We start from the raw sequence: 20,431 nt of genomic DNA, 5'->3' as shown, positions 1-20,431 counted from the left end.
TTGATAGTTTCATTAATATGGGGATTCCATGGCAGTTTTTCATTATTATAACACCTAAGTATTTTGCGTTTTTAGTCTGTGTTTCTGGTTTACCATGAATAAGATAAGTGGAATTAATTTGTTTTATTCTTTTTTTGTTACTCTTAACAACTGACATTTTTCTGGGTGGAAGGGCATCCTCCATTTTGATTCCCATTTCTGTAATTCATCTCTTTGTAAAATTTCTGTATCTTGTGTTTTTTTTTTTTTTTTTTTGTTCTATATATTATGTACTCGTCTGCAAGTAATCTAGCTTTTGTTACTGGAACTAATGCAATTTGGTAAATCATGTATGTAAATTAAAAATAGTAGTGGACCTAAGACTGTTCCTTGAGGTACATCTGAGTTTACTGTTATTGATTTCAAGATCGAAATCGCATTGATTCAATTTACCAAATACAAGTTTTTGATCGCATTTCCGGCCCAACATATATATTAAGCTTTTGTTTAAAAAAATGCATTCCTCAGTAACTTTACGTATGTCACCTTCTCGTTGTTCAGTTGATAAATCATTACTTGGACATTTTACTTTAGTCTATTTGATTTCAACTAGAAATGTACTAAGTAAAACAATTTTTTACGCTTTCTAGTATTGGTAGAGTTGTATCATTTTAATAATTTTATAACAAATACATTCATCATCATCCTTGGTTCTTTGACTTGCGTGGTATGGGTGCTGTGGCGAGTCGTGCATCTAATTCCCTCCTCTCTGTCCTTATCAATGTTTCAAGATCAAGAGAGTTTAAGGTCCTTGGTACATTGTACAGTATGCCTAAAAATTACGAAGGTCTCAAAAAGTTTCGATGATGTTATAAAATTATCTACCCTTAATATGATTTACATTTTTGGTTTATATAAATATAATTTTTATGTTATTATTTAAAGGTTTAATACTCTAAAATGTGACAAATTTTCTAGTTTTTAAATTTTTTTAACAAAAATAATTTTACAGTAGATTGTACATTGGTATTTCAATTTTATATACTTAAAATGTATGAATTTGCAAAATTACTGTTATTAAAATTTAAAAGATATAAAGATCTAGAAGTTTAAATGCACGCATCAATGCAATATATAATCTGTTTATCTTCCCTTTAAAAATGTACACATAAAATCTTTGACCCTGATGACTATAATTATCACTAATGCTCCAGTTGCCGACAATGTAACGTCTTATTATATAACCTTTTATTATATAACCTTTTATTATATAACCTTTTATTATATAAGTGTAGAACAACTAAGTAATTTTCAATGCATTGATTAAATTTACCAAAACCTATATTTTTTATTCGTATTTTATACCCAATATGTTTTTAAGGCCAAGATGTATATGTGTAACGTGGAGTATTATAATTTCTTACGCTTCAAGCACTTATAATTACTATTTTTTAATGCATAACTTTTTTGTCCATTTTTTTTTTTTAAATTTATGTTTATTTCTACGCATAGGTAGAAAAGAAAAAGTAGCTGTTGTTTCAGAAAATGAAAGGATTTCAAATAGCGTGATTGGCAATATCTTCTAGTTTGTGACATCTAAATGGATTGGATGGACGGACGGACGAACGGAAAAAAACACACAAAACTAATAGCGGATGTTCTCCTTTAGGAGACTGCTTAAAAATTTAAAGGCAATGGTCCAAAGTTAGACTTATTTATAGGTATGAATTTTTCGCTTCTTCTTTTTAATTATACTGATTGTGAGTATAGGTATTGGGTTGAGAATTAAAATATTAAAACTGGAGTCCACCAAGATCATAATCATAAGTTTTCAAAAGACAATTGAATGTGAGTTTTACAAAGTAAGTGTTTCTTACTTAATGTAACAAAATATAATAATGAGCCATTAATATATATATATATATATATATATATATATATATATATATATATATATATATATATATATATATATATATATATATATATATATGTATAAATAACGGTTTGCTTACTAAGAGAAGCCGTTGCATCAAAACTTTGTAAGCTGCAAAATATTGATAATTTCCCAAGTTCGTTCTTTTATGTTTCATTTGGACCTGTCTCTGAGACATTGATTCAAGTTGAGGGTCAGTGAAGTCATTGTGTCAACATTTTAATTTGTTATTCAAAACATTATACAATAAATCTTACATGAGAAGGTTTAATTAAAATTTCAAGAAGCTCTTTTCGTTTGTATGACTTAAGCGTGACAGACAGACGGATACAAAGTACGAAACGAGCAACGGTTTTTCTCTCCCGGGGCTGCTATAACATAAATAATTACATCAAATAGTTTTGTTCTATGGAATAGTGTTGTGGACAAAACTTCTCACCTAGTAGACCCACGAAGAAATGAACACACACACACACACACACACATTTTATCCCCCCTCCCCCATATCTACACCTATGTACACCACAGAGTCAAGCGTGCTCTGCGGAAATGTTAAATAATCATAATGATATAGTTGTCGAGTCTTATGGGATACATTATATCGAGTACACCTTCATTACGAGTGTTCGGAGTTGAACGGTTAGACCAGGGATTCTCAACCTGTGGATCGCGACCCCCTTGGGGGTCGATTGACCATTTGCTAGGTGTCGCTTAAGACCATCGAAAATATGAATTGTTATTGCCTACTCTTCTATTGCTGTATGTGTGTGTCAGGGGAGGGGGTCGCGGCAGAGTGGGGGGGATGTAAAAAGGGGTCACCGAGCTTAAAAGGTTGAGAACCGCTGGGTTCGACTGACGTGGAATACAACATCCCAGTCCTTGTGCCCGCTGATTGACCGTGAACCATGGCAGCATCGTTCAACTTGATCTTCATCACCGCGTGTACGTTCCGTCATAAACCTTGGAACGAAATGCTGGGCCGCTGAGACAAGGCTGCTAGATTTTCTGACATTGTATCTAAAGCCGAGTGACAATGTCATTGGCATAACTTGAAGCCATTGTGTTGGGTACAAACTTGGTCCAGAATAGCACGAAATACAATAGCGTTGTTTTCTTTTCTAGATAGTTTTCTTTTTTTCTATTGGCTCAGGGGCGTAGCTCTAAATCTATTGTTTACTTTAATAAATGTTATAGTCATTTCTTTATCTTTACTATGATTACTTTGATTACACAGTATTAGTCTTTGTGCAATGAATACTTCAATTATTTTGTATCTATCACTATCACATTATGAAATGATTACTTTTTTTTACTTTAGTATATTACATTACCCCATTACGCTGACGCCGTCAACTTCACTCCCTGGATGTTTCAACAACGGTGGTACCCAAGTTTTACTGTACACAAAAATTCCATGCATGACTTTTCATTACAAGCAATTTATGATCCGTAAAATGAGCATTGTGTCTTGAGTCTATGAGACAGTCACTGTGGAATACTCATGCCGTTGAGGTCTCAGTTCGAACGTGACTAGCGTTGTTGGTGTAAGAGATTCAAGAGATAGAAATATCTAGAAATTCTTTATTCTCTAATATCCAAAGAAAAAAAGTATTTTCTTCCATGTTTATCATTGATTATTTATTTCCACATGTTATAATGTTATATTTTAGAACAAGATATTTGATATGTTTGGAAGGGTCGTAGACTTTAAATAAAGCAAGAACCGTATTTTTTTTTCTTTCTTCAATTATAAGACATTCTTTTTACCTTGCTTTAAAAGAGTTTGTCATTAAACCGCATGGCTTTTTTTTTCTTATTAGAATTGAGTAAATTTTAAATTACTTCCATAGAGAACAAAATGTTTGATAGTTTATTGTTTATTAATTATCGTTGTGATTATTATTTAGAGTAGATATTAAGGGGCTTCTTTATATTTGCATTGACCAAAGATAATGTGCTTCTCTTTATGGTAACGTCATATCTGGCCAGGGGCGTAACTAGGGATTTGGGGGCCCGGGGGGATTGACCTCTTTGGGGGCCCCTTGCATTTTGACATTCGACATATGACATGGAATAATGTACGCAAAAATACATAAGCCCCAAATCAAATTGGTTCAGTGTATCAGTAAACTTAACAAAAAGTAATCAAGACTCTTTTAATGAATAATACCTTTGTTTATTAGTTAAATAATGCACAAGTGACAAATCTCAATTGATATCGCTTCACGTCGTGCATTCTGTGCAGCAAAGACATCTATAACATCAACTACATCGATACTTTCTAGTATTTGTGACTTCACTAACATTAAAGCCATGATAAGCCTTTCTTGCGTCATTGTGTTCCTGAGATAGTTTTTGATGAGCTTGAGCTTTGAGAATGATCTCTCACATGACGTAATGGAAGTGGCCTGAGTTAGCGGTATTCGGAGGAGGTTGCAAGGTTGGAGCACACGTAATTACCATATGAAGCCTGTTTCCTCAATATGTCTATTGGTGATTGTATTACTGGTTTGTTGATGAATAGTGCTCGTGCATCAATGACATCATTGAAAAAGCGATTTTCCATTTATTTCATCATACAAACAGGAAAAGTAGCACAGTTTGTCATAAGCGGGTCTTCATCTAACAGGTGTCTTGGTTCAAGAAGAAACCCAAAGGTATCCATTTTCTTTCCAGCCTTTGAAATCTGCCCTTCATCTCCATATGAAAGATGTCCAGCACTTCTGTCGCAACACGTTTGAATTGCAGTTCTATTGACAGTCCTACATAAGAACTCAACTTCCCATCAAGTCTTTTCTTTCTTCTGGTTGTTTTGATTACAGGGAATCCATAGTATTCACTACCTTCTTTTGCTTTTTTGATGGATTGGGTTTTTGTCAGTTTCTCATCATTTTGCAGAAAGCATGAAAGGGTACTAATTTCTTTAGCAGCTTCCCGTATATGCAGTCCAGACTTTTGTAGTTTCTTCTGAACTATATTAATTGGGAGCAAGAGCTTTGACCAGAATTCAAGATAGGACGAATTGTTAAAGTTCCCAGTAGACAGGGCCGGCCTTAGGCCACTGCAGCCTTTGCGGTCGCAGTGGGCCCCGCACTTTCATATGACGCGCTAATTCTAAGTGTACATTATTAAATTAAACCATTATAACGTATATAAAATAACAAGGTTTTTGCGACCTCCAGATTTTCCAGGGCCTCCAGGAAATCTCATGAAAAGGCAAAATATACGATAAATTCCTGAACTTTTTTTGAATTTATTCAAATTTCCTGAAGAATAGACGAAATTGACATTTTGGGGTGCCTATAAATAAAAAGTGGCATTGCGAGCTTTCATTTGATAAAAATGTATTGCAAAGACGAAAGTAGGCCTATTTTCTAATTAAAAAAAAATAATATTGACATTATGCTCATCCCTACCCAGACTAGGCCCCGCGCGATCCGTTTCGCATAGGGCCCCGCAAATGCTAGGGCCGGCCCTGCTAGTAGATATCACTCTTAAGAATTTTAAAAGGAAGGGTGTGATAACTTCAAAAGGAAGGATGTGCTAATATTATATCATACTACGTCATTGTTTGTTGTTTATGTTTTGTGCGAAAGCAAAAGGATTAGATGGAAATGAAAAGAGAGTTTCCATTGGATTGAGGAAAGATGAATAGAGGGGTAATAACTCGAGTGTGAAGTTTAATTCTGAAATTATAGACGCCAAACCCAAATAATGGACTATTCTAGCATTATTAAGAATAACTTTTGGATCTGTTATACTCGATTCTGTAAATTTTGCTTCAAGGTTAATTAGTGTAGCCATAAAATACTTGCCATTTAGATCTATTATTAGTAAAGGTAACAAGATACCTGGAATTCGCTGTATATCATGCAGTTTTATTCGTGGCAACAAAGTTTAAAATGTAAGACTAACTTTAAAAAAAACTCTGATCTCTGTGGGAAAAAATATTTTTAAAATGTCAACAAAGTCAACGTACTGATAGACCTAGATCTAGGTTTAATCTTTGTGATAAATTTTTAATCCATAAATGTTGAAAAAAAAAAGACACCCGTTGACACTATTTGTCAATCAAATATATTAATTTATATATTTACAAATAAATTTCGGACACCCGGGTGGATTTTAAATTTCTCCCCCACTCCCCCCCCCTTAGTTACGCCACTGTATCTGGCCACTGGTCTCCCCTAAGTGGATAACAAATGACCGATGGAACCATTTGAACAGGACTCATCTAAACTTTCAATCAAAGTAATGTTGCTATGTTATAGGAGCAGTGGCGTAGCTAGGGTGTTTTTTGTCTAGTGCGGCATCTCCTCATGATCCCCCCCCCCCTTTGGATATAGAGCAGTGGAAATACGTTATTATACGTTAAACAAAATATACTATAAATAAATATTACGAGTTTTCTTGGTCGCAAAACTATCCATACTTTTATCGAAATCTGTTTTCCACCAATTGCCTAGTTAGTGAAAAGCATCACTGATTTATATTAATTCTTGATCAACTTTATTAAGTTTGGAAAACTTCGCTCGCATAAAGCCACACGTACCGCAATTGTCAGAAAAATGTAAAAATCTGATAATGTTACCGGAAGAGAATCTTGGACGTGATTCTTTTACTCTCAAAGCAGAATCTGACATTCAATAGCCATCACGAATATTTAGACAATATTTAGAACTGAAACATCTAGTGGCATTCTAGCTGATATCTTTTTATTTATTTTTTTTTAACCTCAAGATTTCAAACAGAGAAGTTCAAAGGGAGGCTCCTAAAAAGAAATAGCGCTAAACTCTTGACGCCTCTTTCGCTCCAGACGAAATGTGTTTTTGTCAATGTTGCTATGAGCACTATCGAGATTGATTTCTATCTGAGGATTCAATAGTTGGGATAGCAACAAAATTCATATTCACCTACCACATCATGATATGATCATATTGGGTGATTGTTTCTTGAATTATCACGTCCAAGGAAGAATAAATCTCAATCCGTAGCTCGTTCTTATGTGTTTATACAAACTCTTCACCTTTTTCGATTAACTTCTTTTTATTGTGGCCAATACATCTTTCATGTTCTGCACTAACCCTCAGATCAGAGTACTTGTTTTATTCGCTAAAGGTAGGCTAATAACGGCTTCAGTTTTTGATGTTTTTAATGTTTTCCATTAAAGTGCGCAGTCTCAAATTCACGATCAGTTTTTTTTTTTACGGTAGACTTACCCGCCGTTTATTTCAGTTAATTCAGGGGCCAAGAATCCAAAATAGGTGAGAAAATTAAGACCGCATAGCAACTATAGATCCACCTAGTTAAGAGATTTTGTCTTTACAATTCTTCTTCAACTTGTTCATGATGCCCATTGAAGGCCAGATTCTGCTTTGAGAGAAAATAAAGGATATCCAAGATTTTTTCATTATCAGATTTTTACCTTTAGGAACTTTTGATCCCTGCCGTCAACCATTTTAAACAGAGAAGACAATTTCTCCATCTGAGATAGCACTATAAGCGCCAGCCAGACTTATCAATCAATGAACAGAGTGGCAAAATAAATAAATTTTAAAATCAATTACAGTAGTTCATGTTTGTTCATGAATGTACAATGTGTGCGTTTTTACTGAGACATTTTGTGCTCAGTTTGATGCCCCGTGCGGCCCGCACCACTCGCACATGGCTAGCTACGTTACTGTATAGGAGACAGAGTTAACAGAAAGTCCCTGTTATCTTCATTCAAACATTCCAGACGTAGGCTCACCTAGGTAATTTGGGTATCAGGTATATTGGCGCAATCAGCGAAAGATCACAGAGTTCACAGTTCGGATCACGTGACAGTGATTCAAAGATCAAACGGTTTCCATAAGCGCTCTCGCCCTCTCTGTGACCCTATCATTTCACTGCATCCCAACGCGAGGCCAGACTCGGCGCAGTCTTCAAGAGTTTTCTTTCTTTTCTTAAGCGAGATTGTCAGAGTACCGTGACCAAGCAGCCTCGCGATGCCCGAATTTGTCATAAGAGCTAATAAGCTTTCTGATTCCAATTGTCTTTGATGGAAGATACAGAGGCTCCAGTAAGTGTTGAAACGAGTTGCCTCATCTTCAAATGGAACCCAGGGGAGTTTCTCCCCCTGACTAGCTGCTGGTCAATAACGACCTAACTGTAACCGAGAATTTCGAAATGCTTGGATAATGGCACAACGATTGTGAGGAACAACTGAGAATGTGTGTTCTTAAGGGACAAAACTCTGTGGTGAGATCTCATCCAGCGAGAGTTATCTCCGTTGGGACCAGCTGGAGAAAGTGCCTTGTTGCGATAGCAGACGCTGTTGTGGCAGGAACGGAATCAGACAAATAAAAAATGATCAAAGTTGATTCAAACTGCTGCACACCAAATTTATTATCCATATTTTATCGCCGGAGCTTGTCGAGTTAATTTAAGACGTATTAAGCCATGGGGGGGGGGGGGGGGAGTCACTGATTGACCTGGTTCTGTTCACGGACAAGTGCATGTCGGCAGTGGTCACATAGAGATTAGTTAGTTGACCAGACATTTCGATTCTGTTTCAAACGATACAAACTCCGTGCCCAGCCCATGGGGCCCTAGGATATCTAAAATAAAGTGTAGTCACGTGAAGCTAATAAATGCCGCCATAAATCTGTTAAGTTAATTAAAAGTACAGAACTGAAAGAAACAGATACTTGGGATAAAAACTGTAAAGAATGATTTAGGAAACTAATGCCGTTTTTTTTATATTTGGTAATTCAAAATAAAAGAACCAGCGTGAGAGAGAGAGAGAGAGAGAGAGCAAAGAAGAGAGAGAAAGAGAGAGAGAGATATATATTAAACATGAGAGACAACAAACAAATGTCCTGGCTTGGATTGTGTGTGTGTTGTGTAAATCTAACAGTACTTCACTTAACGAGCACTGGCGGATCCAGAACTTTGGAGTGGGGGGGGGGGCGATTTTTTTCCAAACCCTAACCCTAACGCCCTGTAAACCCTAACCCTATGCATAAACGTGCGTACAGCATATATATATATATATATTCGATATATGAGAATAAAATAAGATAATGTTTCTCAATCTTCGGCGAAAAAAACAGAAAAAAAAAACAGTCTTTCTCTTGCAAGCTTGGGGGTCTGGGAGAGCGCTTTAAGCTTCTTCAGTGGGGTTCGGGGCGAAGCCACGACGCCCAAAAGCGTTTTCTTGCATTTTTCTCTGCAGAAACGCATTCTTCTGACATCTACAGCTCATTATTTATCAGTGGGGTTCGGGGCGAAGCTCCGACGCCAAAAGCGTTTTCTTGCATTATTCACGGCTGAAACGCATTCTCCTGACATGTACAGCTCATTACCTATTAGTGGTGTTCGGGGCGAAGCCCCGAGGCCAAAAGCGTTTTCTTGCATTATTCACGGCTAAAACGCATTCTCCTGACACGTACAGCTAATTACGTATTAGTGGTGTTCGGGGCGAAGCCCCGACTCCAAAAGCGTTGTCTTGTATTTTTCACTGCAGAAACGCATCCTCCTGACATCTACAGCTCATTATTTATTAGTGGGGTTCGGTTCGCCCCGACTCCAAAAGCGTTTTCTTGCATTCTTCACTGCAGAAACGCATTCTCCTGACATCTACAGCTCATTATTTATCTGTGGGATTCGGGGCGAAGCCCCGACGCCAAAAGCGTTTTCTTGCATTTTTCACGGCTGAAACGCATTCTTCTGACATCTACAGCTCATTATGTATTAGTGGGGTTCGGTTCGCCCCGACTCCAAAAGCGTTTTCTTGCATTCTTCACTGCAGAAATGCATTCTCCTGACATCTACAGCTCATTATTCATTCTATTATAAAGTGCCTTTTAAATAATGAGAAAAATATTCTAATATGAATTTATAGTCACTTAATACATTGCAAATAAAACCGATTTGTTCTTTGAAAAGATAAGATATCCCACATATTTAGATTAAGGTTTTCAGGATCGCCGCCGAAAAAAAAAATTCGATTAATAATATTCAATAAAATTCTAGCATACATTGTGAGTTATAGTCCTAAATTTATTTAACTAGATAAATATGAGATAGAGTAAAGGTTAGAAAAAGTCGACTAGGAAAAGATTATCTGGCTTTGGAACTCATCTCAACCGTGACTGTTATATTGAAAATTTTCGTTTGAATTATAACTTTTCCTAAGTCTTTCTTAAAATAGTTATGATAAATTCATGTGAAATTACACAAACTCTGTCTGGAAAGGGGAAGGGCGGTAAAATGAAAACGATTAATCCTTGCTCCTTTTTATAATTTCTGCTAATGATTGCATTTTGCATTAAAGAATAGGGGTTGGGCGACTCGATAAAAGAATTTACTTTATAGCATATATAAATTATTAGTGACAGATTTTTTAAATTTTGTAATTTCTTACTATAATACAAAAAGAAAAAGTATTGATTTGTCCGATGGGGGGAAGGGGATTGCATGTATCGCACTTCCACCTGTTTATATTATATAGATATTCGACTAATTTTGTTCACATACTATGATTTCTCCATAAAAGTAGGACCGCCCCCCCCCCCCCCCACTCAAAGGGTTTATATGGGAAGGGCAGTGGAGGTATTCGCTCTTCCCCTTCCAATCGGCCAACAGGTGAACGACATAATATAAAGACCGGTTAAAATACCAATAACAAGTTTTAATCATATATATATCTAATTGATTCTGTTAGCAAGCTGTGATTTCTACAAATAAATAAGACCGCCCCCCCACGCGAAAGTTTATGGTGGAGGGGGGGGGGCGGATTGATGCCATCGCCCCCTCCCGACCCTACCAAATTGGCCAAAATACTAGAAGGGGGGGCGAAATAATCTAAAAATAGGTTGAAATATAAATAATTAGTATATATTATTAACATAAGTAATAAATTCGCATACAAATTGTGTGAATTCTATACTATAATTCGTCCGCCCCCCCTTCGGGGGGGGGGGCGATCGCCCCTACCGCCCCCCCCCCCTGGATCCGCCAGTGTTAACGAGTCTAAACTAGTCTGAACAATGATGTACGTAATCAAGACTTCTGTAAAATTGAACTGATGTATTTCTTTACAAATGGGATGCTCGTCTTGTCTCAGTCTCAGTCGTTTACTTAGCAGTCCCTATCACTGTCCTTCCTTCTCTAAGCTCTAGCCATCTTGTTCTCCTTCACGTACCCGTGTTCTGCCACGTCATTCGTCTGTCTACGTCACTACTTTTACTGTCACTAACAACAATGCACAATATATTTATTTACAAAACATAATATCTAAACTAAACTAGGTCACTTCTCTCTCTGAGAGCAAAGCTGAGAGAGAGAGAGAGAGAGAGAGAGCAAACAAGAAAGAGAGAGAGAGAGAGAGAGAGAGAGAGAGCAAACAAGAAAGAGAGAGCAAACAAGAAAGAGAGAGCAAACAAGAAAGAGAGAGACAGCAAACAAGAAAGAGAGAGCAAACAAGAAAGAGAGAGCAAACAAGAAAAAGAGAGAAAGAGAGAGAGAGAGCAAACAAGAAAGAAAGAGAGAGCAAACAAGAAAAAGAGAGAAAAAGAGAGAGAGAGCAAACAAGAAAGAAAGATGAGAGCAAACAAGAAAAAGAGAGAAAGAGAGAGAGAGAGAGAGCAAACAAGAAAGAAAGAGCAAACAAGAAAGAAAGAGAGAGAACAAACAAGAAAGAAAGAGAGAGAGCAAACAAGAAAGAAAGAGAGAGCAAACAAGAAAGAGAGAGAGAGAGAGCAAACAAGAAAGAGAGAGCAAACAAGAAAGAGAGAGCAAACAAGAAAGAGAGAGCAAACAAGAAAGAAAGAGAGAGCAAACAAGAAAAAGAGAGAAAGAGAGAGAGAGAGAGAGCAAACAAGAAAAAGAGAGAGAGAGAGAAGATTAAATAATATAGGTAAAGGTATAGAAAAAAAGTTAAGTTCCCCTTTTAGACCTTGTGGTCTATAGGGCAGATGATGTAAAGGTCATCTGTTTCTGTGGCCTCAGGTTTACGAGGGTGTCATGTGGCCAGCACAACGACCAACCGCCTTTACTTTCCCCAACTAATGTCAAGTACCCATTGAATCTGACTCAGAGGCGGCCAAAATCCCAAAATTAAAAATCTCAGTCTTCACCAAAAGTCGAACCCGGGACACCCAGTTCGGAAGCCAAGCGTTTTACCGCTCAGCCACAGCGCCTCCCAATAATATAGGTGCTTAATAATAAAGGTACTTAAAGTGACTAACATTCAGACATCTTTTTTTGAAGTAACGTCTGCATCATATAAGATAAGAAAGTAAGAAGACATTTGTCGTTGCGCTACGCAAGCAAAGCAACGACTCATCTGCCTCATTAGTTTAGAAGTCCAATTTTAATATCAACAGACACCGAACACAGGGGCACAGGCCTACATGGACTCCCTAGTAGCTAGCAGCGTCGTTGTGGGGCAAGCCACACGTGGACGACAGAGAGCATGAAATAGTTTATAAATATTTTCAATCTATCTAAAAATAATAATTAATAAGATGTTTTCATGCCAACTAGTATTTATGTATTAAAAACAACAACATGGGAACATTGTATAGAAAACCACTAAACCTTATGTGTGTGTGTGTGAATTAATGAGTGCCTAATAAAAAAAAATGAAAAAGAAAGTCACGAGATTTGGAGAAAGAAAGAAAGAATGGAAATTCACAAAACGTTGCCAACTCAAAGCTAACAAAACGTCTTTGCTAGAAACATCCTCCAATATCAGTTTAGTCGTGACACTATTTTCTAACAAAATGACTGAACTCATCCTGTCAGTAGTCTCACACGCCTTGGTTGTGTCCCCTTTTCAAAGCTCATTGAGAGAAAACACAAACCAATATCTCCCCTCTTAAGAAGAGCCCTACACATTTCAAGTGCCCAATTTAAATCTTATAATTAGCGACTCCTCGCTCTCAAGGGAGAGGGTCTTTGTTACTTGGGAGTACGGGTGTTGGGAATCGGGATTTTAAAAGGGGATGGGGCGCCTAGGAAAGAGTAGCGCGAATAAACATACATTTTTGAGGCCCAAGGATTGCTTTTTTTTTTTTACATTAATGTTTAACTTTTTGTAATTAAATAAGATTATTAAATATAAACAAATCATACATTCTAAACCTAAGGTTATATCATTTGGCTAGAAGGTGTTGAAGGGATGACTGGGGGGGGGGATGAACAGTTTGGGTCTGATGACGTTCTATGCTTGAATAAACTCACGAGGTACTTGATATTTTCTGGGCAAAAATGTATGAATAATGCAATCTTTTTCTCGACTATCTACAATATGACACCAGTACTTTGACAATATGACACCAGTACTTTCACAATATGACACCAGTACTTTGACAATATGACACCAGTACTTTCACAATATGACACCAGTACTTTGACAATATGACACCAGTACTTTCACAATATGACACCAGTACTTTGACAATATGACACCAGTACTTTGACAATATGACACCAGTACTTTGACAATATGACACCAGTACTTTGACAATATGACACCAGTACTTTGACAATATGACACCAGTACTTTGACAATATGACACCAGTACTTAGAATGTGGTTTATTTGTGGACTATAATAGAGTGAGTCACAAGTAAGAATTTTCAAAATTGTAAATCAGTTCAAAGCGCTTTAGCAAGAGTAACTGTTATTTATTATTTATTTATTTATGAGTTGTAATAAGTTGTATTGAAGAATCCTTGTCATGTAGAATTATTTCATATCTTGGCTGCCTGGTCGTTTGGTGGACTCTCTGGCACGTCATCTCGATGTCTCTAGTTTTAACCCTGGCCTCCTCAATCCTTTGCTGTCTTGAAAGAAGTTTAAACTTCGAGGTACACTTCTCTTTATCTGAAATAAAGTCCGAAAGGAACTGAATAATCTTTGATAACAAATAACTTTATACAAATGAATATTAATGCAACAAAGAACATTTGTATTAAAAACTGAAACCTAAAGCGAGTCCTAGTTGAACATGTCATCATTAAACTTTTTGTGTGTGTCCCATTTCTTAACGTGAGCTCAATCTTTCTATTTTGCACATTTGTCATACCCACCTCTTCCCCTTCCACTTTACACACCCCCCCCCTCCTCCCCGCCCGGTGTGTTTTTAGAGTCGAGTGTGAAGTATGAAGACGCCGCCACTTAAGTGAACAGACAAATAGTGACGGTCTCTTCTTTCTTCACCGTGGCTACGCCTCTGGCGGAGGGAGCTAGCGAGGGACTCGTTCAAGTGTTGATTGATACCCTCATTACTGTTTTGTTACGTCAGGACCAGGCACAAACGCAAGGGTGGTAGGAAGGCTAGAGGTGAAGGGAGAAGAGAGGAGGCGTCTGAGAGAGGGGGGGGGGTGTGTCGAGGATAATAACTATAAAAAAGGACAATAAAAAAGTGCAGAAGATTGAGTGGTCATGCCAATGTTTTAATAAATATGTCGGGTCAAACCACGGATACATAGATTATAATAAAGTCTAATGTCAAACAAATACAGAGAGTAAACAAAACAAAAACAATATTGGGAATAAAAAAAAAAGAGCAGGATAAGAAATAAATGAACACGGCTTAAGGTTTTCTTAATACATCAGTGTCACGTGACAGAAAGATGAACATCTCGACCACCAGTCAATATTGTAAGAGGCTACACACTTCTGCTCATTTGTTTCCCCCCCACACACACACACACTTCTTGTTGTCTTCGTGGCTACCTTCAAGATTTGTGCCGCCTCCCAATGATTGGTTGACCCCTAAGACAAGGAAGTTGTTATTAAACGAATATCAGATAATTGGAGATTTTTCATGATAGGACTAAACAATATCAAGGACGCTAAACTGAACTTTACTGTTGCCAACTTAATAAGAAAAAAAAAAGAATCGAGCTTTAGTTTTGAACACTCGTCAATATGTCACGTAGATAGTTTGTAATCCTTTAAAAAGTTTCAAGTCATAGAATGAAAATCTTTCAGACATATCGAAATCAGTTTGTGCAACTCATGGAAAAGCTTAGAATATGTTGATTCTGTAGTTCTAAAAATATGTACAAAAGAGCCACAGGCCTATATATATTATACCTACACTGGAAAAACGGAAACAAATTCTTATTCGATAAAGATCATATCACAGACCTATATATATAGATTGTAATGTACGTAACTCTAGTTGAAGCTGTAAGGGGAGTCGTCCCGAATCTAGGAAATCGTGTTTTTTTTTCTGTCTTATAAAAGTAATGATCTTTAGTTTTCAAAGGTTTTGTGTGTGTGTGTGTTTCTTTATTTCTTGCTCTTTTGGTGTCTACTTGTTTTTTTCCCACAAACTGTAATTAGATTTTTTTGGCATACAAAGATGTGGATATAATCATGTAATTAATTAAAACATCAAAACTAATTATATTATTTATTACTTATAGAAAGCGAGAAAAAAAATAGTTTCTATATTTCATTATAATCAGATACGGTACTTTTTTCTTGAATACCACAGACGCCTTGAATGGAATTCAGTCTGTAAATATAGCACTCCATCATGGCTATAGGACTTGGCGCCATGCACTCTAAGTATTACTTTATATTCCTACATTATTGGCGTAGTTAATAAATAAAAGCAAGATATACAACAAAGTCTGAGAAGTATCATTTGCAAATATTAAGTCATCTAAAAGGAATGAAAAGAACAGGGGCGTTACCAGAAACAAAGTATTAAGACTGGCCCACCCAGAGTTACCAGAAACAAAGTATTAAGATCGGCCCAACCAGAGTTACCAGAAACATAATATTAGGATGGGCCCACCCAGAGTTACCAGAAACAAAGTATGAAGATTGGCCTACCCAGAGTTACCAGAAATAATTTCGTATGACAAGTTGATGCTACTTTTTTATTTTTATTCACTGGGAATTCTAAGTATCATGTTGTGGTGACATAGTACACAAAATGTGAAAAGTGACAGGTATTACTGAGAAAACGATAAACTACATGCGCGCGCACACAATATCCTTCATAAGTTTTTCTTAAGTGAGCGCCACCTGGTGTTGATTTTGAGCCATTAATAGATCCCTCTGCGTGACTACTATAAAACTTTATGAAAAAATTACAAATGTGCACAGAAAATCTCTTCAACATGGATATTAGTTGTATTTTAATTAGTTGCAGTCACAACTACCTTGCAACCAGTGCAAAATATTTTTTTACTAAGCTTATATCAACTACCTCTGTCCGTCTGTCTGTCTGTCCGGTAAAAATGTTGAACACGTTATTTCTCCCACACTCCATCTCGGATCAACTTGAAACTTTGCACAATTATTTATTTTACCTCACAAAAACAAGAATCAATAAACAAAAATAATGTAAGCAATTAGTTCATTAACTATTGATAATTTTTTATTTGGTTTGTATTGAACAAGGGAAAGAAACCATACTTGACAGATATGATGGAAATAGCTCAGTTAGGCCCCTTAATAATTTTTGTAGGTTGCGGCTTAAAGGTTTGAAAATAACAATAGATAACTATAAAACCTTTTATTTTCATAAGAACTTTGCTAGCATAATGGTTTGTGGTGCAAACTTGGAGAGCTTAAGCACTCGATTTCGAATTCAAGTCGTATCAATTTTATTTTCTTTACAAATATAAAATGCTTTTAAAAAGCTGTCACGGTAACCTACTTCCAGATACCTCCTTCTCCTTCCCAACCCCCCATCCTTTTATTTTTCAAATTGGTCCCAGAAAAGTGATAGGATCATAGCGCTTTGAGATAGCTTAAAGCACGAAAATGCGCTAAACAAAAACAATTGGTAAAAATATTTCTAATCGCACAGATTTATTATTGTTAGTCTAGATTTATTACAAATTTAATGACATGACTGATCCAAACTAATTGATACAATTACACTTACTCTAATATTTTTAAAAAGTATTTTGAATATATTTTTCTTGTTTCTTGACTCGATACACCTGCGAAGATATGGAGACGTATTACGTCTTTTACTGCAGAGGTTAAAACAGAGTCCACTGTTCTTGAATCGTCCACTATCGTCATTGGCCTTACTTAGGGTCATTACATTTATACACGTGTAACATTTCGGAGCTCGAAATATTTTTTTAAGTGTTTGGCTAGTCAATAGCTCAATCTCTGACTCTCTAGGCAAAGCATTGACTGAACATGGTGAACAGCTCTTGGCAACTTTTTTTCTTGTATAATTCTCATACTTCGTACCGAAATCTGAAATCACAGCGTAGCTTATTTCTGAAACGACTACACATCGCTCCACTGTTGGTCAGCTCATGTTCCGTTGAATATCTACCAATAAAATGTAAAAGATCATGTGATAAAAGATAAACTAAAATAGGTTTCCTACAAAAGTAAACTTTTAATAGTGGAGATTTTCACGATACACTAAACAATGTCAAGGACGTCACTGTTGCCAACTAAATGAAATAAATACAATACTAATTTCACAATATCTCTATACGTAACAGCTCATCTGAGTATCAAATCTATTTTATCATTGCTAATAAAAGTTGCCCATTTGTTTGAAATCATTGAGTGAAGATCTAAAACTTTATATTGAAATCATGGAGTGAAGATCTAAAACTTTCTTTATATTGAAATCATTGAGTGAAGATCTAAAACTTTCTTTATATTGAAATGATTTTGTGTTACTAACGGAAGAGCTTAGACAATTGACGTGAATCTGAAGTGCTAAAAGGTGCACACACAAATGATTTAATAGGCTACCCATAGAGTGTAATATAGTTCCATGAGCTTGTAGCTTGTAGACACTTCCTTTTATTTTATACACCGGATACACCAAAAAGATAGTTTCCCCCCCCCCCCGGCCATTAATGACAATCTCCACTACTTAATTACAAATAGGTGATCACCTCTGCCTAAAGATTAACCACCAAGGTGACTTTTACCTCAAATGGTTTAAATTGAAAGTTGTTTTTTTTTTTTTGACTTTTTCACGAACCAGCAGTCAAGTTTTGGTGTCTCGGTAGTTAGTCGTAGCACGCTAATTGAGAGAAGATTTGGTCACGAGATAAAGACCTGGATAGGCTTCATATGATATCAGGATCCAGTCATTGTGAACATTACATAAAACAACTTTGACATTAGGAATAGATTTAAAAAAAAGAATGAGATCGCAATTGAAGACATCTCTCTCTCGAGTATAATTCAATTTGATAGATGACGAATTTAGTTTTAATACCTGCCTAAGTGCCATGACTGTTTATGACGGTTGTGTTTATAAGCTAGAATGTCAAAACATGTTTCTCTTTGTCTAACTGACAATAACTTAAGAATGATAGGTCTTCATTTCACAACTCTGTAGTGTATAAACTTTTCCAGATGGGTTCTTTGGGGGGGGGGGGGGGCGAATGTTATCAAGAGACACAGGTCGAGGAAAAGAATCTTTTAAGAACGCACATAAAAATGTCCACAGTGGAATGACCCTATTCCATTTTCGTTTGAGTAAGAAGAAAAAAAAAAAGTCATTGTTTTAATTTCTCGCTAAGAAAAAAAAAAAGAGAGGTTCTCAGCATGCGGTACGCGCTCATTCCTCCTGGTGGTTCGCGAGCACAACTTTGACATCGTGATAATGATATAATCAGTGCCCTACGTCACAATAACAATTAACAGGATTTTGTATATCCCCAAAAGTTTTGAGAATCATCGTCTTAAATAAGAATGTGTCATGTGAAGTACAGAACTTGTGCTCAGTGTCTAGTGTCTTATGGCTGTATCTATGCATTTATCAATCTATGCATCTATTCAGAAACAATTTAGTTGTATAAGTACAATATTGAAAAGATAAAGTTAAAGAATATATGCAACACGCTTTAACCTTGCAGTGATAATTTTCAAACATAAAAATCAATTTATGCAAAATACATTAGATTTGTAACCATACATATGTTCAGGTCGCACAAAACCTGGCTGGAAACGGATCTCGAAAACGGCTCAACCTATTTTCCTAGAAATTTGACAGTTTATGTATATCGTTGATGAAAGAAATGTGAGCTCGTTGGCCACATTTGGAAAACTCTAGTTTGACCGTTATAACTTTTCAAAGTATTTGAAAAAATAAATTTAAATTTGGCTAGACGACTGGAAAATATTTATCTACGTCTTCGGGTATTTCCGCATGTAAGCCCTATCTAAAGGCCTATCAGTTCAATTTAAAATAAAACTGGCACTATGCAATTAAGCGGATTGTGGTGTGTAATGTAGTTGTTGTCTTTTCGATGATTCCTACGACTTATCATTTACAATGCTCAACTGGAAGTCTAGAACTAAATCACTGGCGAGTAACTGAAATCGTCATCACAACGATGTCCTTAACTGACACTCAAGCCGATTGCTAGCAAGTAATCTAAATCTAGTACTCCGCTTCATTGAAATTCGTGGATTTGAACCACTTTGCTGCTGAGTGCACTCCACCACCTCAGTGTATCTTAATAGATCTTGAATGAATCAGTTGTATTATTTACACAAGTTAGTGGTCATCTCCTTAACCCATCTCAAAATACTCCCATGCTTTCCCATGCCAGAAGTGACCATGGGCTCCTGATATCTAGGCAGTATATCAGCACTAGCCAGTCTCATTGCCCGTCCATTTCCTGGACATCCTGCCATTTTTTCCCCCTACTGCTGGAGTTATTAGGACACCGTCCAAGGCTTGGCCGGAAATGGAATGTTGTATTATTTTTTTCTGGTATTAATTGACAAGGGAAGCAACTTCTTTATTTCGTGAGGAATGTGTGTGAAAGTGAGTAGACGTGACGTCCCTTGATCTGATGTCCCTAAACAAACAGTATTATGTTGGGGGGTTAAATGAGGACTTGTGGATATCTTTAACGTTATCTGGACATTGAGAACTCGCCAGGCCAGTTGGCGGACAGTGAAGCACCTCGGGGGATGGGAAAGCTTTTATGAAAGTGGAGAAGACAAAAAAAAATTAGAAATAACTAAAACTTGTCAAGGTACTAGCGTACACTTTCTAATGCGGCTGTTTGGAGAACAAAAAGTGGCCATTGTTGCTGTAGATAACACACATATTTAAATCAAAGTAAATGGTATGGTAGTCTAGCATTCAGGGAAAGGTTGGGAGACTTTGTGAAATAAAATGACTTTGTTTTTGTTTCCAATGTTCTTTCAGAATTGAAGATTATTACATCCTAGCCCCACCCCCCTTCCCCGAAGGGGAGGGGCGGCGGGTAGGGCTCAAACCAGGAACCATTCAGACGACAGTCCATGGCATAAACCACACGAACGGGTAGCTGACAGTTATAAGTATTATTTTCTTCTCTTGTCATAAAAGTGAAGCATACAAGTAGCTATGTCAGAAGATTGTGTCAACATACTTTTGAGTTCGATTTATCACATACTAAAAACAAGCTATAGGCCTACAATTATATTTATACATAAGGGGGGGGGGATCGGTTGATGAAATACAGAGTAAGATTCTTCTCTGAATATTAAATTTATTAATTTTTAAAAAAA

General features: G+C 36.5%; 1 protein-coding gene across 5 annotated transcripts in view; it reads right to left on the bottom strand.

Moving 5' to 3' along the window:
* Window positions 1–13,651: 13,651 nt before the first annotated feature.
* Window positions 13,652–20,431, bottom strand: part of LOC106054612 (sideroflexin-5-like) — a 31,033-nt gene continuing 24,253 nt past the window's right edge. For 3 of the 5 annotated variants that reach the window (XM_056030039.1, XM_056030035.1, XM_056030019.1), the window contains exon 13: window positions 13,653–13,789. In XM_056030039.1, the coding sequence (XP_055886014.1) occupies window positions 13,700–13,789 (90 nt within the window). In that variant the 3' untranslated portion in view covers window positions 13,653–13,699. Of the gene's footprint in view, window positions 13,790–20,431 lie in introns of all 5 variants that reach the window. The other 2 variants (XM_056030030.1, XM_056030044.1) reach the window with 1 other exon arrangement.

Source organism: Biomphalaria glabrata, chromosome 1 (genome assembly GCF_947242115.1).
Source record: "Biomphalaria glabrata chromosome 1, xgBioGlab47.1, whole genome shotgun sequence".
Lineage (NCBI taxonomy): Eukaryota > Metazoa > Mollusca > Gastropoda > Planorbidae > Biomphalaria > Biomphalaria glabrata.
This window is presented reverse-complemented; position numbering and strand designations above follow the sequence as displayed.